This window comes from Nelumbo lutea, chromosome 8, assembly GCF_056320005.1.
Source record: "Nelumbo lutea isolate HS-2025 chromosome 8, American lotus-T2T, whole genome shotgun sequence".
NCBI classification, from domain to species: Eukaryota; Viridiplantae; Streptophyta; class Magnoliopsida; order Proteales; family Nelumbonaceae; genus Nelumbo; species Nelumbo lutea.
Window position 1 is genome coordinate 8,769,517 of NC_142691.1, and position 22,382 is coordinate 8,791,898.

At 38.8% G+C, this 22,382-nt stretch overlaps 1 protein-coding gene across 2 annotated transcripts; it reads right to left on the bottom strand.

Annotated features, from left to right (window-relative positions):
- Positions 1-300: 300 nt before the first annotated feature.
- LOC148842548 (Thioredoxin superfamily protein) lies at positions 301-22,042 on the bottom strand. Of its 2 annotated transcripts, none has more exons than XM_088958660.1 (10): positions 21,659-22,042; positions 21,460-21,504; positions 20,749-20,805; positions 20,471-20,540; positions 19,655-19,696; positions 9,005-9,078; positions 7,022-7,092; positions 6,407-6,492; positions 5,853-5,962; positions 301-457 (listed from the first exon to the last, which is right to left on the bottom strand). In XM_088958660.1, the coding sequence occupies exons 1-10, from the start codon at positions 21,809-21,811 to the stop codon at positions 395-397; spliced, it is 771 nt and encodes a 256-aa protein (XP_088814786.1). In that variant the 5' UTR covers positions 21,812-22,042; the 3' UTR covers positions 301-394. The 2 variants fall into 2 exon arrangements, with proteins under 2 accessions (XP_088814786.1, XP_088814785.1); XM_088958659.1 differs by having other exon boundaries at positions 20,749-20,808; positions 21,659-22,011.
- Between the last annotated feature and the right edge of the window lie 340 nt (positions 22,043-22,382).

A 22,382-nucleotide genomic window follows, 5' to 3' on the forward strand; every position in this document is an offset into this window, starting at 1 on the left:
TAATCTTAATCCCAATTTCTGATGCTATATATCTAACTTGAACTTTATAATGGTAATTAAAAACTACAAACGTTTTTATTGATGTATGTATGTTGGTTTGAAGGTAGGGAGAATTCAAAGCCCAAATCCAGCGAAACGAGGCCTGTTTCTGGTTATATTTTCTAATCGTAAAAATAAAGCAATTCTAAACCACTATTAGCAGCTGAACGGAACTGAGAAGACCTCATCTAAACTTATTTCGCATTCTCAGACAGAGAGAGAGAGAGAGAGAGAGAGAGAGAGAGAGCAAAGTGCATAAGATTTGGAAACAATTATCAAAACCAATATTATGAGAATGGAAAATTGAATGCAAATTTAGTTTCTTTTTATTTAACATTAGTTTCTGCAAAATAAACTATTTACCATGCACATACTCCACAAGGTGCCGATCAAGCTCAAAGTGACGGCAAAGAAGTTTCTGCAACACAAAGAATGCAAGAATGAATAAAAGGAATTCCAGCAGTGTAACTTCAAATTTCAAAACGTAAGCACCCAATTAAATCTTTTCAGAATAGAAGCAGACTGATACAAACCCCATTTCCAAAGTCATTAAATTGGTTAAGAAGTTTATGATAAATATGAGGAAAGAGGAAATAAAAAGAATAAATTCATTTATCTGATTCAAATCATGCAATTGCTGCTGAAATTTCAAGCAACTACAGGAAGAGTTTCAAAGTTTTGCCTATTGGCTTTCTTCCTGTTGCAAGGCTGCCTATGGGCATTGACGTGGTTCTTGCAGCCAAACAAACCTGTCCTTTTCCTAGCATCCTATTCTAGACCTTGACTGGAAAAGGGTAACTGTATAACTATTACAATTTTGAACCTCAAGGTGGAAGGCAGTTACAAGACTGGTGAGGTGGTTGAGGTTTGGAAGGCAAGGAACAGGGCAACATGGTTCAAAGTATCGACACAAATGATATGCAAAAATTGTGTATTACACAATTCAAAGGGGTGAGATAGTCTTAAAAAGTTTCAGGCTTGAAGATTTGAACCAGACTATTTCTACGAAGAGTATTAATGTTTGAAAATGGCCTGTCCTAAGATGGAAAATGCGTAAACAGTTAAGAGGATTATCTACTTCAGGAAGAAATAAGTTGGAGACAAAAATCAAGGTGTAAATGGCTGAAGGAGGGGGATAGGAATACCAAATTTTTTCATGTGGTGGCAAGTGGATGAAGAAGAAAGAAATTTGTATCAAGTTTGGAGATTGAAGGGGTTACAATATCCACCCAAAGAGAAATAGCAGGGGCTTTTGCAAATCACTTTAGGTCTATCTTTAGAAAACCCCTAAATAGTAGGGTGTGGATTGAGGGTATGGAATGGCCAACTTTGCAGATGGAGGATAGGGATTGGTTGGAAAGGAAATTTGAAGTGGAAGAGATAAGGGAGGCAGTGTTCTCTATGGATAGATAAAAGGCACCAGGCCCAGATGGTTTTACGATGGCTTTTTATCAAGATTGCTGGGAGATATTAAAGGAAGATCTATGGACTGTGTTTGATGAATTCCACTCTAGAGGGGTGATCAACCTAGGGCTGAACTCCACTTTTATTGCACTGGTTCCTAAGAAGAGGTATGCATGTCACCCAAAGGATTTCAGGCCGATCAGCCTGGTCAACAGCCTTTATAAGATTATCACCAAGGTGCTGTCCATCAGAATAAGGAAAGTGCTCTCAACAATTATAACAAATAATCAACGAGCCTTTGTGATGGGGAGAGATAACAAATCGGATTCTAATAACAAATGAGAGCTTGGAGGAGTTTAAGAGATCCAAGAAAAAAGGGGTGATTTGTAAACTAGATTTGGAAAAGGCTTATGATTTGGTGGATTGGTCTTTCTTGATGGAGGTGATGACCAATTTTGGTTTTGGGGATAATTGGTGCAGATGGGTCTTGGGTTGTATCAAGAACTGCCATTACTCCATACTAGAAAATGGGACAGTGGTCGATTTCTTCCCAGCCTTGAGAGGGATTAGGCAAGGAGACCCCCTCTCTCCCTTTTTATTTACTTTGGTAGCTGAAGTTTTGGGGAGACTAATCTATAGAGCCAGATTCCAAAGGCTTAATCAGAGGTGGGAGAGTTGGGAGGGAGCTTGTGCCACTCACACATTTGCAATTTGCAGATGACACTTTTGTGAAGCAGGGGACCCTAACAGGATTAGAAATTTAAAGCTCACTATACGAATTTTTGAGCAAATGTCAAACCTTAAGGTGAATTTTGAGAAGAGTTGTATAGTTGGGGTAAATATGGGCGAGGGGGAGATCCCTGAGATTGCAGACATCTTAGAATGTGCAATAGCAAACTGGATCCTTAATTACCCTGGTTTGCCATTGGGTGATAACCCTTAGAAAGGTGAGTTTTGGGTTCCGGTTGTGGAGAGGTTTGAAAAGAAATTAACAACTAGGAAGAAAAACTATGTCTCTTGGAGGGAGAACCACTCTAATCAAGTCTACTTTAGTTAACCTTCCTGTTTACTTTTTGTCAATCTTCAAGATTCCGACAAAGGTGGCTAGTAGATTAGAAAAACTAATGAGAGACTTTCTTTGGGAGTGGGGGGAGGAGAAGGACCATAGGGTGGGGTGGGAGATGGTTTGTAGGAGTAAGAGGGAAGGAGGTTTGGGTATCGGGAATTTAAGGAATAGGAACTTGGCTCTTTTGGGGAAATGGCTTTGGAGGTTCTCATTGGAGAAGGACAAACTTTGGGTGAAGATAGTGGAAATTATTCATGGGGTTGCAGCAAATGGATGGGACTCTGGGATTCTGGCAAGGAGTACAAGAGAATCTCCTTGGAAAGCTATTCAAGCTATTCTACCTTTATTCTCTCCATGGATCAGGTATGACTTGCACTCAGGCAATCTCATTAATTTTTGGGAACATGTTTGGATTGGGGACTCCTCCCTAAAAGACCAATTCCCAAGCCTTTTTGCCCTTTCCACTTTTAAAAATGAACCGGTGTCTTCATTCATTGTTCCTTCTAATTTTGTTTCTGGGGTCGACTGGAACTTGGGCCTGTGAAGAGATATCATAGACACAGAGCTTGATGGTATCTCATCACTGTTATCCATTCTTGAAGGAGTGTTCCTAGAGCTAACAAAGGCAGATAGTAGAATTTGAACTCTCACCCCCTCTAGATCTTTCACTTGTGCTTCTTTCTTTAGTGCTCTCACACATTCTTCTTCTTCGGGCTTGTCTTTTCTTGTTAAAGAGGTGGTGTCATGCTATACCTCCTAAGGTTGGGAGTTTCTATTGGGAAGCCTTTCTGGAAAGAGTTAACACAGCAGATTTACTTCAAAGAAAAAGACCCAATAGTTGTTTTTGTCCTCACTGGTGTGTCCTCTGTAAAGCTGATGATGAATCTGGATATCACTTACTAATCTCCTGTCGATTCACTATCATCGTTTGGGAGTGGTGTACTTCTTTGTTTGGGTGCAGGTGGACCCCCCCCCCCTTCGAATGTGCAAAGCCTATTCACATGTATGCCGTTTCGGCCAACAAAAAGGGCCAAGTTTATGTGGAGGTGTATGAGGGCTGCAGTCTGTTGGACTATTTGGGAGGAGAGAAATTCACAAATATTTACAGATAAGGAGAGAAGTTTGGAAACAATGCTGGTGGTCATCCACATTAGGGTTATACACTGGCTAAAAACCTTGGCTCTGTTCGCAGAATTCTCAGTTGATGAGCTGCAAAGAAAGTGGAAGGAGATAGCAAAACTTGTTCCAATAAGGAAGGCCTCAAATGTTTGTTGGATCCCCCCACCCCATGACTTTGTTAAACTGAACTTTGATGGCAGCAGCTTGGGCAATCCAGGGCCATTCGATCCGATGTGTTATATATTTATAATATAAATATATATAATACATATATATATGTTATTTATTTAATTATAAATATATTATTTTTATTATATTATTTACTTTTTTATAAAAAACATGTATATATATGATGGAAATAATAAAAAAATACTTGTATTTTTTTGTGTTTTCTTTATTTAAATTGGCATGTTTTATTTTTCTTTTAATAATTTACTAATTTTAAAGAAAACAAGTCGGATCAAATCAGATCCGAAGATCTGATAGGATTCGAATTAAGATCAAGTCCTATCAGATCCGATCGGATCCAACATGAACAGTGTCGGATCGGATTCGAATATACCCTGATTTGAATCCAATCCAATTCGTTTGCATCCCTACTTAGGGAGGTGCAATAGTGCAGCAACTAGAAAGGGTGCTTCAGGCTACATTTTGTTGAGTGCACAGATAAGCAAACAGGTTTTCTGATTCCTTGGCAAAGGTAGAGGGGCAACCAGGGAACAATTGTATTTTGACTTAGACAATTGAGGAATTGTAATTTCAATTATAGGCCTATAAGGTTAGGTGGTAATACTGTAGTACTGGCCTGAACATCTCATCTTTGTAGATATAATTCTCTTCAGTCAATATTAATAAAGGTTACGAGTTACCTACAAAAAATAAAAAATAAATAAATAAACTATTACAATTCTGTAGAAAACAACATAAGTATTAACTGCAAGCCAAAGTTCTTCACATTTATTATGCTTATGTCCACACATAAAATTATTATATTTGATTTCAGAAAAACATCAATCAGGAAAAACATTTTAGTTTATCCTTGGGCAGGCTTGATCAAGATGTAACTAACATAGAGAAGAGACTTGTTGAAGGACATAAACTAGTCTACAAAGATTAACAGGAAAAATAAGGACATATTTGGGCACATTCCATTTTGGATAAACCTGGCATCTCCATAGTGAGAAGGCAAAGAAAGCACATTTAGCATGGACAAAAACTGTTTTTCTATTTCACAGAATCAAGGGACTGGAATTTGGAGCCCTTCCTTCAGAAGGAATCTAAATGACTGGGAAGTGGAGCTTTGGCTGGAGTTGATGCATCTTCTGAGTGCTATCAGGTTGGATTTTCAATACAAGACAAAAAAGCTTGGGCATGGAAAAGCTCGGGTTTTTTCTTAATAAAAACTTTCTATAACAGACTTCACTCTAATGAAGGGACTAGCTTCCCTCAAATAAAATTTGGAAACTGCAGCCCCACTCAAAATTGCCTTCTTCACTTGGGTTGCTTCTCTAGGAAAATGTTTGACTGCTGATAACCTGGCAAAAGGAGGAAGGCTAATGGAGCATAGCAAATGTGTAATATGTGGAGAAAGCTCTGAAGACTTGGAGCATTTATTTCTTCACTGCAAGTTCGCAAGGGAGCTATGGCTGAAGGCTTTGAGATGCTTTGAGATGTCTTTGTGCTTCCCGAAAGGTCTATTAGAGTTACTTTGGAGATGGAACCTAGCTGGCTTATCAAAAAAAGGAAAAGTCATCTGGGGATTCCACCAGCAGTTCTGTGGAGGACAGAGAGGAGCAAGAGGCTTTTTGAGGACAAATGCAATTCAGTTGATTCAGTGCTAAAAATTTTTGGGGAAGAATTTATTCTTGGGTGGCTTCTCACAAATTATTCAAGAACACTCATTACAACACTTTTTTTGACAGCTGCAACATTTTTGTATCTAGCTGAATAGAAGCCCTTGGGATGTATAAAGTTTTCTTTTTTGATTTCCTGCTCAGTGTCTTGCTGTGCAGGCTCCCTGAACTTTATTCTCTTCTTTAATGAAATACTTTACCTATTCTCAAAAAAAATATATATATATCATTTAATGATTAGGGGTATGAACCTTTCTCGAAAAGGGATGAGCCCTATTTTTGGTATTGGGGTGTTCAAAAAAGGTTAGTCAACTGACACATCTTATGATTAATTGTTCCTTCTGGCATATGTAGATAGTTAACAGGAATACCTTAGTAATAGATGGGCGAGAAGCTTTTGCTTCAAACTCTATTCCAGGAAAGCGTGCAACCTCCACTGCATTGTCAAATAATATGTATGTTGGAAGTTCGGCTGCTATGCCTGCAAGTGCAATGTTAATGTTGCTCTGTTCAACTATAAACCACACCAGAATACATGGTTTTTAAAACCGAACCGGTCAGGGGTCCGGTTACCGGTTTGAATGGTTGGCCCGTTCTGACAATAAAAAATAAAAAATTTAAAAAAATTGAAAAACGGTTAACCGGCCGGTTCAGCAGTTTGCTGACTAAAATCAGCAGTTTTGGGGAAAAAAGCGGTTCTGGGGGAAACGGAACCGGTCAGGTGACCGGTTCCCAGTTTTTCCGGTCCAACCGTCCGGTCCGGTCCGGCTTTGAAAACCATGCCAGAATGTATGGTTGTAATAATTATTTAAAAAAAAATACAGAAAATTGTTTAGAAATGCCTTAATTAAAGTTATGAACTGTTCCCACCACCCCTGACACAATGGAGAGAGAGAGAGAGAGAGTAAATCAAAGAAGTATTTACCACCCAACGATATTCCAAATTTTTCTGCAGCATTTGGGAAGAGCCCAAGATCTACTATTCCAAAAGACAAATTTTTGTTTGAGTATCTGCCAGAAAAAATGAATATGATTATGCAAGAAAACGTGTAACAGCTCAACATGAGTGAGGAATGGTAATCACATACAGATACAAAATATGATACAAAGAGAAAAGGCCTTGTGTGGATCAATCAAACAGGTTACCTGCTTGAAAAGGTTAATGGTTGGACTAGTAGCATTGAAACCGGGCCAAACTAATATTTGCAGCAACAGAGTTTCAGCAGTTGCCTAGGGTACTATATTTACTTGAGGTGGTAGAGAAATATTATACTACCTTATGAAAAACAGTATCAATGAGATGATATACTATACTTTTATTTGGTAGCCCGTAACTAAGGATTATTTGGTTTATGTGGAATCCTACAAAGCCAGACACCAGGAAATGAAAACTGGATTGTTTTTTTTTTTTGGATAAATTAAAATTTTTTGCAAAAGCTTTTTTTATAAATAGACTTGGATTGGTTTTCCTAGCATTTTACATTTGTACCCCCAAACTAATTTATGATGTGGATTGTGGAATATGGGGCAGAAAACTCACGTAATTGAGAGATCAGGAAATATACGGCTTGTGCGTATGGAAGTGGATGAACACAAAGCTCGAAATTCAACCTGCCAAACATCCACATAGTCATCACATCGGAAGCATAATCTTAGGCCCACATAATGTGCTTACATATAATCATGTCAAGGTCAAATCATTAATGGAAATAATACAAAAGTACACAATGCAAGAGTCAAAATCCTGAAAAGACACTGCATTAGGAAAATATCAGGTTACTTCAAATTAGGGAAGCTCGGATCATGAAGCTACAGATTTATAAATTGATAACAGTTATTAGACCCATATGCCTTGGTTGTATTTGCAATTTGTGTAAAAATACCAGGGGGAATGTTTATTAAGCAAGTTCATCATGTAGGCTGTAAATTTATGCCCTTAGTTGGGACAAGGCTTAGATGATGATGATGAACTTTCTTTTCTCTAGTTGATAACTGCAGGAATCAAGAAAGTGCCTCAATGTGCTTTGTAGAGCCTGAGAAGTAATATGCTTTTTGCTACAAAAGATACCGTCATCATCTAAGCATTGTCCCAACTATATGGAGTTCGCTACATGAATCCTGTGTCACTATTCTGTTCTGTTCATTGTCATATCCATTCTTAAATTATGAGCACTTTAAATCATTTATTACTACTTCAACCCATGCCCTTTTCAGTGTCCCCCTAGCTCTTCTAGCCCCTTCAACTTGTAACAGATCACTTATTCTGACAGGTATTGTAGATGGTCTTCTCTATATGTGACCAAACCATCTTAGTCTACTTTCTCTCATTTTATCACCTATTGGAGCTTCTCCTAGGTTCCTTCAAATGACTTCATTTACAACCCTGTCCTTTCCAGTTTTCCACTCATCCATCTCAACATTCACATTTTTGCCACTCATTTTTTGGACATTTTATTTCTTGACTGCCCAACACTCTGCCTCCATACAACCTTTTTTATAGGTATCCACTCCATACAACATTGCTGGCCTTGCAACTGTTTTACAGAATTTTTCCTTTGAGCCTAAGTAGTATTTACCAATTACATAAGACTGCAGATGCACCCCTCTATTTTATGTGATTTCCCAAAAGTTAGGGAGCAACACCCCCTGCCCCTGGCTCTACCTCTGGTGTATTCAATGATTCAATTTAATTAGTAATGGGATTAGGTTTAAACAGAAAATTTTCTGTATGAATTGATGTAGTGAGACGAATAAATTTAGCTTTCTTTAGAGAAACCTTCGAGTTGAGAAGTTGAGCTCCCAAAATTTAGAAATATGGATGCATAGGGCTACAACTGATTGGATCAACTTGGTGCCTGAATTGAAATTTGGTTCATTAATAATCAGATTCGAATCTAATACCGTCCAATGGATTCAGATAGGACTTGGATTGAATTCAAATATCCAATACCATTAAAAATTAAACTAAAAATTATAATAACACTTTATATTATTAATTAAAATGAACTAAAAAAGATATGATGTTGCATATCATGAATAAAATAACTTCCATGAGGCATGAATTTATGACTCTTTAGTATACTTACAACATCCAAACAAACTTTACTAATAATTGTATATTAATTTTATTTTTAGATATAAGCATATATGCAGATCAGATATAAGCATATATCTTTCCCAGAAAATAAAAAAGATACAAGTGTATATGCTTAAATATTATTGGGTCTGATTGTAACAGATCAGATTGGGTGGACCCATATTTCATCCATTTATATAGAGATCATTTTTGGACAAACATATATCATTTGCAGCCCTAGCCAATCATCAAGATGGTGATTATCAAAGAACCAAGCACAGCCACCAAATCATCAAACTAGTTTTCTGGGTTAGCACATTCATAAGGCTAACCTCCTTTTAACTTGTAAGCTAATGGCAATCAATATTCTGAACTAAGGCTAGGGTTTTAGACTTCAAAAAAAATATTATAAATTTCCAAATTGATGAACAAGTTTGTAGAACAAACCAGCCAGAATCTAGATGTGTTCCCTTCTGTCAACAAGGCTTCCAATTGCAATGGGGTCAACTGGTTTGAATTGCCTAAAAGAATAGATATCGAAGAGAGCATACCATATTTATTAGTTAAGTTGTGTTCACATTTATCAGCATAATGACTTAGGTGATGAGTGGTGTCCTAGCTATTGACGATCAAAGAAATATGATGCCAGGACATCTAGAGAATAAAAATTTATAGTTCCTTGTAACACACTAGCAAGGACAAAGTTCTCAAGTAAGAATGATAACTCATCCATGCCTGTATCTATAAAATATTTCCATGCCTGGGTGATTATAACCCAAGAGTTTGAAGTGTCATAACAGTAAAAATGTTTCCAAAATATTCTCCGAAGAGCAGAGCAAGTTGAGGAAATTATTTATGATTGAGTACTAGAAATCCGTTTACCATGTGACAGCATACAAATTCAATAAATTTATTTTCTCACATAAGTATGTTGTGATCCTGTGACCTCATGATTGAACAAAGAACATCAATGAATTAGAAGGCTCCTTGTGGGGCTACAGTCAGCATATATATTAGAAGTGGAGGGGGATGCCCAATCAGAGGTAAAAAGGATATGAAAGGCAGAAAAACTTTAAGAAAATTCAGCCACTACCCTGAAGAGTAAATATCTCTTTCATTTGGGCCGAAAGACAAGTTAATACTCTAGCAGCCTAGCTGAAGGGCCTAAGAAGAAAGAGTTGTACAGGGGCCAGATACTGCAGCTGAGGCCACATTACTGTAAGTGCGTGAGAGTGCAATGGTCTTTCTTTATTGCTTGGGAAGGAGAAGTTAATGGTTTTATACCAGTACCTCAGTTCTCTAATGGCAATTCATCTTTGGGTTTGCCTTTTCATTATTTGATAGATTTGGCTCGACCTGTAATCAATGAAAAATACCTTGTTCATTTGCCAACCCATAGGCCTCCTTTTTCTTGTGCGCACTCTTAAGATTGGGAAGATCTAAAGTATCCCCTTAGAACTACAACTTGGTCATGCCAACAACTTGGCAAATAATACATATCTTACTGATAGAAATTCAATCACCTGTATCTAGATTCATGAAATCAATAGAGCAACACCATTTAATTTGATGTCCTAATTTTTTATTTTTATTTTTTTGAGAAAAAATAACTGATTTCATTAAACAAGGGAGGGATGTAGAAGGCCTTGTCAGCAAAACAAAAACAAAAGACAAAGCCCACTAATAATTTGGTACTGTATGTGCACTATACAAAAAGTCCCTTCCCAGTCCAGATTTAGCAAGAGCAAGACTATCAACCACTTGATTTAACTCTCTAGGAATGCATTTAAAACTGCAATGCAAGCAAGAGGCAAGCTCCCTGATTTCTAACAGCAGGTGGGAAAGCATCCAAAGGTCAAGAGTCTATCAAGAAGCCCAGTTCATAAAATTCCTCGAATCTCCTTCCACTGCAATGAAACTAAGCTGTTGCGACTAGGCAATTCTGAGGCCTTCAAGGAGGGCCCTAGTCTCTGTTTCCAATGCATCAACAGCCTTGGAAGGACCACTATAGGCCCAGATCAATTCTCCATTTGATCCATGAACCAAACCTCCTATCCCTGCGTCTGAGCTACCCTCCATAGCTCTCCTAAAGTTACCATCAAAGTTCAGAATGTACTCACAATCTTGTGTTGGGGTGATTTTAAATAAGGGCTGAGGGTGAAAGGGAGTGGTTGACAATAGAGCCGTCCAATTCCTTTGCAGTTTACTCCGTTTGATACCCTCAAAAACTTTACTATTCATCATCCAGCTGTTGATATTAGCTAGGGTACAATCTCTAAGAGTCTCCAAGGAGGAGTAGTTCTCATTGAATAATCTCCTATTTCTTTCCACCCAGATGTTCCACATGACAGCATGGATAATTACTTTCCAGAAGCAACTTCCTCTCTTGTCCAAATTAATCTTGATCCCTTGCCAAGAGTTGATAAACTCTATAACAGAATACTGGGGAGTCCAGCCCCTTGCTAAAGAGTCAAAAAAAAACTGCCAAAGACTTCTGGCCACAATGCAATTGATAAAAAGATGACTAACAGATTCCCCATCATTATAGCACATCAGACAAATAGATGGAGAGATGTAGAGTTTTCCTTGAAACTTCTTTTGGAGGTTGTCACAGGTATTCGGCTTTGCACAAGAAGCCTCATAAACCATGAAGGAAATTCTAGGGGGGACTGTCAGTAGCCAAACCTTTTTGCCCGGAAAAGGAGAGGTGGTTGGGTTGGAAGTTAGATGGTGAAAGAAAGAAAGAATAGTAAAGGAACCGTGTGGGGTTAATGACCAGATGAGCTTTTCCTCAGTGGAGGGAGAGATGAAAACTTCTGAGAGCATTGAGAGTAAGGAAGTAATTGCAGGAATTTCTGAGTCCTGCAACTCTCTACAGAAGTTGAAATTGAAGAAGAGGCCCTCTGATCCTCTTATCAAGGTTGCAGAAATGAAAGCTTGTTTATCACGCACTAACCTAAAAAGAGAGGGGATCACAGAGAGGTTTATTTACCTACCAAAGGTTTGTCCGAAATTTAATGGTATTCCCATGTTCAACTTTCAGTCTAAGAAGGGGAGAAAAAGAAGCAAAGGACTATATAATACCTCTCCAAGGATTTCGAGAGGAATGAGCTGGTAAAGGAAGAGAGTTGCCCCATCCCCAACTACTTCTACCATATTTGCTGCGGATGACTGAGGCCCAGAGAGTTTTGTTCCATCTTTAACCTCCAAAGTTACTTCCCAAGGAGAGCCTGATTTCTTTCCCAGATGTGTCCCAAGCCTAGCCCACCCTTTTTGGGCTTGCGATCAGTTTTCCAGTTCACTAAGTGGTGTTGAGTGGGCCGACTTGTGTTTAGTTTATTTTCTTTTAAATTAAGATGTTGTTGGGCCTTGGGCCCATTGGTTTTTATTTTTTAAAGAACTGTAATTACTTAGTTTGAGTTGCCGCCCTACTAAGGGCATCCTTGTAATATCTCATACTTAAGTTAATTATAAATAGAATGAGGGGCTGGCGGCTAGGGTTTTGTTAATCTATCCTAGTCGACCTTCTTCTCTTTTCTCCCCTTTCCTCTCTTGCTGAAATTCCGAACTTTCTACTCTTCCTTTCACAAGAAGCTTGGCTGAAATCAGCACATAAGGTTTTCTACTTGGTATCAGAGCAGGTTGAAGGTTCTTGAAGAGATTTATTCCTGCAGCCCTAGATCGGCCGACTGCATGGAGTTTTAAGAGGCTGATCGAAGCTTTCAGGTAAGCCCAGTTTTTGGATTTTCTTGATGGATCTGTATGCCCTGTAGCTGGTCTAGGGTTTCTCATTAGAATCAGGAAAAACTGGAGAAAGGGGAAGAGTCCTGATTTTGTTGGACTCTTCAATTTTGACCTAGGTAGTGGTGCCCTATTTTTCTAGGGTTCCTCTGGGTTTTTTGTAAGGGGCGATTCAAGTTCCATGTGGTTTGGAGGCCCCTAGAGAAGGCGGTTAATTCTTCTCTCTCTTCTCCCCATCCCATCGAAAAGGAATCTTTCGTGGGGAGAAAGTCCAGGACACCAAAGGAGTGTCATTGGTTCCAGAAGGTATTCTGTTTATTCTTGTTGCATTTTTTAGCTGTTTTCTGGACCTCTTTGAGACACATGGGGGGACACAGAGTTGAATATAAGCCCGGGAATGAAATGAAACTAGTGGGAGGAGGTGTTGGAGACCCCTTCGGAGCCGGAACCATTACTACAGTTAGGTTGGATGGTACAAATTACTTAGAATGGTCCCAATCTACAAAGATGGCCATTGGGGCTCATGGAAAATTGGGGTATATTACTGGTGAAGAGGTAAAACCCGAAACTGGCAACTCCCGGTAGGTGCAAGAAAATTATATGGTAATGACATGGTTGTGTAATTCTATGTTGCCATATATAAGTAAAAACTTTTTATGGGCAAACACTGCTAAGGAGATATGGGATGGGGTTGCAGAGACCTATTCACAGAAGGAGAATGTTGCTAGGGCTGATCAACTGAGAAATCGGATTATTGCTACTAGGCAAGGAGATAGATCTGTTGCAACTTATTTTTCAGTCCTTAAGACCCTATGGCAGGAGATTGACCATTTAGAGACCTTTGCTTGGGAAACCACCAAGGATGTAGCTACCTATCAAAAACACTTAGAGAAGTATAGGGTGTTCGAATTCCTTGCTGGCCTTAACCCTGAGTATGACATTGCACGACAACATCTTCTTTCCAGGGACAGTGTCACTCTCTCCCAAGCATATGCATTCGTCTCAGGAGAGGAGTGCAGGAGGGATGTAATGATGAAGAATCTCATGTCTGATCAGTCTGCTATGGTAAGTGCTGTGAAACCTAAACAGAATGGCAATGAGAACAAGAAGGAAGACAAAAGGGACTTATCTGTGACTACTGTAAGAAACCAAAGCATACAAGAGATACTTGCTAGAAGATTCACCCACATCTTGTGCCGACCAGATTGAAGAATAAGAGAGGAAATGCACATATGGCAGTTACTGGTGACACTCCGGCCCCCCCTACTACAGCTGCCTTGGAGTCTGTTGCAACTGCTGCAGTAAGGGCAGAGCTTGAGAGGTTTGGGTTACTTCTGAATCAGAGGGATACAGCTAGTTTCAATTCAGCCGCAACCGGACAACAAGGTACAGGTAGCACAGGTGGAACTCACTCTACCTCCCTTGCCCACACAGGTAGTCCACATGTCACTGCAAGCTATGTTTCTGCTTCAGGTAAGGAGAGATCTCCTTGGATTATAGACTCTGGAGCCTCAGAGCACATGACCCATTGCTCCACCATTTTCTCCTCTTACCAGCTCAGTTCTGGCAGAGATAGGGTCTCCATAGCTGATGGATCCGATGTTCCTAGTGCTGGGAAGGGATCTGTCAAGATTAATGATTCCATTTGTTTACCCTCTGTCCTCCACATTCCTAGATTGAGCACCAACTTGTTATCTGTTAGTAGTTTGACTAAGAATCTGAACTGCTCAGTAATTTTTTCTCCTAGACATTGTATTTTGCAAGATCTGGATTCAAAGAGGACGATTGGGAGTGATTGTGAAGTGAATGGAATCTACCTCCTGGATACTCTTCCAATTCACCAAAGTCATCATGTTTGCAAGGACAGTGAGTCAAAACTTGTGGATCGGATTATACTTTGGCATAATCGTCTGGGTCATTTGTCTTTTTCTTCTTTAAGTTCTTTGTTTCCAAAACTGTTTGAGTCTATGAGTTTGTCAAGGTTAAAGTGTGAAGGTTGTGAACTTGGAAAGTATTGTAGACACTCTTTTAAACCGGGTAATAAAAGATGTTCTTCTCTTTTTTATGTTATTCATTCGGATGTGTGGGGCCCTTATCATGTTCCCTCTATGGGCGGCTATCGCTATTTTCTTCTGTTTGTGGATGATTTCTCTCGATATTCCTGGATTTACTTGATAAAATCACGTGATGAGGTACCATCCTTGGTGAGGCAATTCCATCAGATGGTACTAACACAGTTTGGAACTAGAATCAAGATGTTCAGATCTGACAATGCTAGAGAATATTTTGAGAGACATCTTGCCTCATATCTGTTGGAGTATGGTGTTGTCCATCAGAGTAGCTGCTCCTACAGTCCACAGCAGAATGGTGTTGCAGAGAGAAAGAACAGACACATTGTTGAGACGGCAAGAAGCACAGTTCCAGTTCGGTTTTGGGGTGATGCTGTTCTCACGGCAGTATATCTGATTAACAGGATGCCTTCTCATATACTTGGATTCAGCACTCCATTCAGCCTTCTTTTTCCTCAGGGGGAGATGTTTCATATTCCCCTAAGGGTGTTTGGGTGTGTCTGCTTTGTGCATATTCTTGGTCCTTACCGTTCGAAGCTTGATCCCAAGGCAAAGAAATGTGTCTTCTTTGGATATGTAGAGAATCAGAAAGGGTACCGTTGCTATGATCCAGTCTCTGGGAACCGGTTTGTTACTATGGACATCACCTTTTTTGAATCTACATACTTCTTCTCAAGGAATCCTTCTTAGGGAGAGTGTTTTGGGGAAGTAAGTCAGCAGTCTATCCCTCTCCCAATTCCAGTTCCTGTGTCTACTACTGTGCTTGACAACCATCCGATGTCACTTACCTTGCCACCCCCTTTGCGTTCCGTCTCATAGTATTACTCACAAAAAAGACTTCATAAGGAGGTTGATTCCACTACGGCAGAACTCACACCACTTCCTATCAATCCCTTGGAGACTCCAGATTCGACTGATACAGATCCAGGTATTCCTCTTGATCCCTCTACTATTTCAGTTCCCATTGGTCCCACTAACACTGTTACAGATAACCCTGATCTCCCTATTGCTCTTAGAAAAGGGAAGAGGAAGTGCACTGCTCATTGCATATCACAATACTTATCCTATAGTGGACTTTCTCCTTCCTACCGTGCTTTTCTCTCTTCTCTTGATTCTATGTCTATACCCAAGGGTGTTAGTGAGGCTCTCTCCAAACCTGAGTGGAAGGCAGCTATGCAAGAAGAGATGGAAGCTTTGATTAAGAATCAAACATGGGAGATTGTGGACCTACCAGAAGGCAATGAGGCAGTTGGATGTAGATGGGTTTACACAGTAAAGTATAAGGCAGATGGAAGCATAGAGAGGTACAAGGCAAGACTTGTTGCAAAAGGATACACACAGACCTATGGCATTGATTATCTAGAGACCTTTGCACCAGTCGCAAAGATGACCTCTGTTCGAATACTCATTTCTCTTGCCGCCTCATACTCTTGGCCCTTATTTCAACTGGATGTGAAGAATGTTTTCCTAAATGGGGATCTACAAGAAGAGGTGTATATGGATCTTCCAACTGGTTTTTATGATAATGCTAAAGAGGGAAAGGTATGCAAGCTGAAGAAGTCACTATATGGCTTGAAACAATCCCCTAGAGCATGGTTCGACAGATTCAGAAAGGCCCTGATTGTTTTTGGCTACACTCAAACTCAATCTGATCAAACCTTGTTTGTGAAGCGCAGGGGATCCTTGGTGTCAATCCTAATTGTTTATGTGGATGATATTGTTGTCACTGGGAATGATCTGATTGAGATTGATAGTCTGAAGAGGAACCTGCATAAGGAATTTGAGATTAAGGACCTTGGACAACTGAGATACTTCTTAGGGATTGAAGTTGCAAGATCGAAACATGGAGTTTTTATCTCTCAAAGAAAGTATGTCTTGGACCTTCTCTAAGAAACAAGGAAACTTGGAACAAAGGTAGCTAGCACCCCCATTGATCAGAACCATAGAATCAGTGCATCAGAAGGTGAACCAGTAAAGGACCTTGGGAGGTACCAAAGACTTGTGGGTCGGCTATTATACTTGTGCATGACAAGATCGGACATCTCCTATGCAGTAAGTGTAGTGAGCCAATACATGCATGCTCCACGAGACCAGCAGTGGAAGGCAGTTGATAGGATCCTTGCTTATCTGAAGGGACATCCAGGCAGAGGCGTATTGTTTACTGGTCATGGATAGCTCAAGCTAGAGACCTATATAGATGCGGACTGGGCAGGATGCCTCGATGACAGAAGATCAACTTCAGGAGTGTGCACCCTAGTTGGGGGTAACCTAGTCTCATGGAAGAGTAAAAAACAAATAGTTGTGGCAAGATCAAGTGCAGAAGCCGAATATAGGGCCATGGCACATGGAGTTTCAGAACTTCTTTGGATCCATTCTCTGTTGGAAGAAATCGGTGTTTAGGCAGAAGAACCTATGATGCTATACTGCGATAACAAGGCAGCAATTAATATTGCTCATAATCCAGTCCAGCATGACCGAACTAAGCACATTGAAGTAGATAGACATTTTATCAGAGAAAGGGTAACTTCTGGAGAAGTTTGTCTTCCATACATTTCTTTGGATCTGTAGCTTGCTGATGTCCTCACAAAAGGCGTTGCAAAGAATAAGCTGGAGCATGATCTACGCAAGTTGGGGATGTATGACATCTACTCCCAACTTGAGGGGGAGTGTTGAGTGGGCCGACTTGTGTTTAGTTTATTTTCTTTTAAATTAAGATGTTGTTGGGCCTTGGGCCCATTAGTTTTTATTTTTTAAAGAGCTGTAATTACTTAGTTTGAGTTGCCGCCCTACTAAGGGCATCCTTGTAATATCTCATACTTAAGTTAATTATAAATAGAATGAGGGGCTGGCGGCTAGAGTTATGTTAATCTATCATAGTCGACCTTCTTCTCTTTTCTCCCCTTTCCTCTCTTGCTGAAATCCCCAACTTTCTACTCTTCCTTTCACAAGAAGATTGGCTGAAATCAGCACATAAGGTTTTCTACAGCAACCTTTCTCTCCTCCTCCCTCCCATAGGAAATCTCTTTGGATTTTCTGCAATCTATTCCTAATATTAGCTGGTACTTTCAAAAGTGAGAGAAAGCAGATAGGGAAGCTTGAGAGTGTAGCCTTGATGAGAGTTGGTCTACCACCTTTGGAGAGATAGTTCCGCTTCCAGGTACCCATCCGCCTCTCACATTTATCAATGCAGTGTCCCAAAAAACTTGCAGATCGCGGATTCCCCCAAAGGGAAGGCCCAGGTATGAGAGAATAAGAGATTACACCCTACATCCCAAAGCATCCTTCAAATCTGCCATCAATTGTTGGGGGGTATTGATGCCTATGATGCTACTTTTCTCTAAATTTGTCTTCAGCCCTGTTACTCCTTCAAAACACTTCAAGATCCTCTCCAAATTTAAGAGAAAATCTTTCTTTGCTTCAATAAAGAAAATGGTACCATCTGCATATTGAAGATGAGAAATTTGGATGTTCTTATGCCCCACTGAAAAGCCTTTTATATGCTCAAAATCTATATAGCCTTTTATTCATGAAAACATCCAGAATGTCTGCTACCAAAGTAAAAAGGAGAGGGGAGAGCAGGCAGCCTTGCCTTAAACATGTAGAGACCTTGAAGTAATCAACTAAAGAATCATTAACCAGGATTGAGAACCAAGCTGAACTGATGCAAGCTCTCATCCACTTGATCCAAACTTCCCCAAAACCTTTAAGCTCCAAAATTCTCCAAAGGCAATTCCAGTCTACCTTGTCATAGGCTTTCTAAAGATCTATTTTGCAAATTACCCCACATAACCTTCTCTTTCTTCTATCTTCCATCACTGCATTCTCAACCAGAACCCCATCCCCAATTTGTCTCCCTTAAACAAAGGCACTCTAAGTAGGAGCTACCACTTCATTCAAAACTTTCTTGAGTCTGTTTGCCTAAGGGGGTTGGGAGAGCTGAAGCCTGTAGGGGAGAAGAAGGGGGACTGGGGGTTGTCCCACCTCGAGAAGGGATGCCAAGAAGGACCTCCAGCCTTGCCCCTTAACACCCTCTGGAATGCAGATGCCCCTAATTTTGTTCGATCCTTTACAAGAGGCCACTCGGACATATCTCCCCCAACCATTACCCTTCGATTGGAGGATTGTATGTTGGTTGTTCATGGATATCTTCCTATCATAGGTAACTTTTGACCAGTGATAATAGTAGAGAGAAAGGAGGTCAGTTCTGAGCATTCACAGGCACCTTACCTAAGGTTAATCTAGTCCAGTAGCCTCTTCCTCTTCCCCTTTCTGTGATAGCACAACAACCGTTAGTTTACTGACATTGAGAGATGGGGGCTCTCCTAGCAAAGGAGGCATGTCTGGAGAGAGAAAGCAAACTGAGTAGAAGAAGCAGAGGAGGGGCCTCACTGGAGACTCAGGGTGGTCGTGGCACAACAGTGGCATGAGTGGCAAAGACCTCATTTTTTATTTTATTATTATTAAAAGATAACGGGCCTCTGCTTCCCAGGCTCCTGAATCACCAAATAATAAAATTATGGTATATGACCAATGTCCACAGACTTATATAGCCATATTCAGCATTAAGTTGATTATCACAGAACAGAAACATTCTAATTAACAACAAAATAATTAATTTACTTGCTTAACTTTGAAAGTTAGGCTCTCATTATTTAGGCCCACTATTAACAGTTTACACAATCTTCAAGAAGACAAATCATTCTAATGGATATTTAAGAGTTCACTTGCAAAAAAGAGTCACTTTAGATGCATCACTACCATCAAGTAACACAATGTCAATATGGGGATCCACATGATTAATTATAGTGGCAGGGATACTGATAACATGATTTGGAGAGGTTTCAAATAGTTTTAACTAGAGGTTCCAACACAAACAAGAATACTTAGACTTGGAGTTGGGTCATTCCAATCTGCTCAACCATAGTTAAAAAGGAATTTCAATGATACCCGACTTAGAATAGATGGTAGAGATGAATAGGCAAGAAGATCACATAAGTTAAACATGCATCACGGCTTATAAGAAAATAAATGTGGAACTAACATGGTGATGCAACTCTTTATCAGCAAAAACCAAGCCTCCACTATAATTCAAGTATTTCTCCATGTCTTTCTTGTCAAATGCATGGATTTCCTTCAAAGAAGTTAGTGGAGTACAGGAGTTACAGATATACCCATCATATGTTAAGTTGCATAGGATTCAAACTGCTAAAAGAAGTGCCGGATTATAAGAGTTTGTCAAAATATCAAAATTAGATAAATTAATTGCATAGCCAAAGTTTGACCATACCTAGTCCCTGATAAGCTGGTTGTTGAGTTGAAATAAATATCACTGAAAGAAATGACACCAGATCGAATCTTCAGAACATGTGAATACAACCCAAAACAATGTATTAAAAGAAGCATCATTGCATCGTGTACTTAATGCTGAGCTCAATACTATGTGCAAACCTAACCAACCTCGTATTTGTTGATGAATAACTATATGAATGAAAGAATGAAAAGGAAGCATTGAGTGAAGAACTATATATGGGACATCTTTCTTAAACCTTTTTCTGGTCAACAAATTTCTAAAATTATATAGTTTAAGTCTAGACTGAATACTTATAATGAGTTAATAGACCTGAAAAATTAGTTATCGGTATCTAGGTAGCAGTATGAGAAGAGATCTATGATAAATTAGGCTTTTCCTAAATGATAATGACATGATGTCATGCATGCCAAGCTTCAGAAAGAGAGTGTCTTGTTATAGAGAAACAATCAATAAGAAAGGAATGCATAGCTTTCACACAAAATACTGAGATATTGATTCATCCTGAGTACCTAACCTTTCCTGAATTTTGTGTTTTTCCTTGTTTTTGACTATATGCTAAAATACAGCAATAAAGCTTGCCTAAGAATCCAACAATGTAATAAAAAGCTAATTAACAAGTCATGATTAAAATGACAGTGAGAAGGATAATCCATTATATAAAAGCAAGATTTTTGTGCATACTACATAATGCTCAGATATTGATGCATTTTAAGCTTTTCATTTGACCTTTTTCTGAATCAAATGGGCTTTCTCCTAGCTTTTGACTTACAAAAATATGGCAGTGAAACCTACCTAAGAATCCCACCAAATAACATAGAGCTAAGTGATAATCCATTATTAAAGCAACCATGAGAAGAAAAACCTGGAAAAAAAAACACAAAGCTCATGTTGAGGAAAAAGTACTAAAAAGTGGGGAAATAAAGTAAAAAAATAAAACATAAAGGAAAATGTCTTTCATCCTATGAAGCCTAATGTGATGGATACATCATTAGAATGAATGGAAAGGCACTAAAGTCAAAGGGTATTTATGCTTCAAAATCTTGCAGAAACAGCAGATGAAGTGCCCATACCTTTGCAAATAACAGTGTATCAGCAATGAAAGCCTCCCAAGTTTCCTCTTTGACCATCTGCTGAAATCCAAAACTATGGTAAATGTGTTTTCGAAATTTCGTATACCTTTGGTGGAGTGGAAATGTTAACTTGGATATGATTTGTTATAATAAGTCCTCAAACAAGTTGACGCGTTTGAAGTTTAGAATTTTTTTCCTGTCATTCATGGTATGAGCTGTTAATGCCCGTCTGTTTTTGACCTTTAGTCTTTTAGAGATTATATTCATTTCAAAAATGTTTACCTTACAACTTTTCCATTGTTATTTGTCCATTATATAATAGATGGAAGATAAATGTTTTATAAGTTCCATCTTGATATTACACTTATCAGGCAAGTCGAGATATCTCAATTTCGTCATAGTTTAATTAACCACAATTGAATCGGCACCTTCCAGTTGTAGCTTAAAGCTAACAAAGCATGAAGTTATGTAATGCAGGAAAAGCTTTAAAAGTGATTTCTCATTTCTTCTTTTTAGGAAAAGAAAAAGGGAATTTAGTAATGATAATGGTCCAAGACTTTCAAGCGGTACTTGAAAAGAAAAAATTAATTGCGTAGCCATAAAAGAATCCGAATTCATTTAACCTGACAAATGCAAATTCTGTAAATGTATCACCAATTAACGCATTAGTATTAAAATTTCCCAAAAAAAAAGTTCAGTTAGAAACAGCACCTTGATGGCAATCAACACTGAAAATGCCAGAATTACTTGAATTTCCTACACAAGTAAACATTTCTACGCGTCATGAGAGGAGCAAAGGCTAAAATAAAGATTAAGAAAGCAAATTAACATAAGAAGATAAAGGAAATGTTCCTCCAGTTACTATAAAATAGATGAAAAGATAATAGGATCAAGGGTGCAAAACAGTTACTCGACGAAAGAGACGATCGGTAATGTCTGGTGAGAGCATTTGAGAGGCAGAGGCGCGAACAACAAAATAGGAGAAGAAAAGGAGGAAATGAGAGAGGTAGAACGTCTCTGAGACCAACATATTGAGCCATGGAAGCGGATGCTTCTTCTCCATTTCTTCTCGTTTACCCTAGTTTTCGCTTTTAGGGTTTTCTTTTCAGGGTTTAACAATAATGATGCAAGGCCGCTGCTCCTCCATTTTCTTTTTCCACCTCTAACTCTCTGTCTCTGAAGTCCGAGCAGTCATCGTTTTTCTTTTCTTTTTTTTTTCCCTTCTTTTTCCGTTTTCCCATTTCCAAATACACAGGTGAAAATTGAAAATATGTTCTAGCTTCGCGGCGCGCCGGCGCGAGTCCCTTTGGTCAGCTATAAGTAATAAACTGGTGAATGACCCGGGGTAAAAATGTGTGTATAATTTTAGTTTGAAGTTTATATTCAGTTATCAAAAATTAAATTAAAAAAAAAGTAATATGGGTCTTGTATCTTTGTAAATTGTAATTGTCAATTTATTTGACTTATTTTATTTGAAATCTACTATTAATTTATGTTTTTTAATTTGATTTAAGATATTAAATGAGATTTTATTAGTAAACAATAACTCACTTTATTTGATATTTACTATTTATCTAATAAATCTATTTTGAGTTTTTTTTTAAGTTAAATTAGGTTGCTTCCTAAAAGTTAAA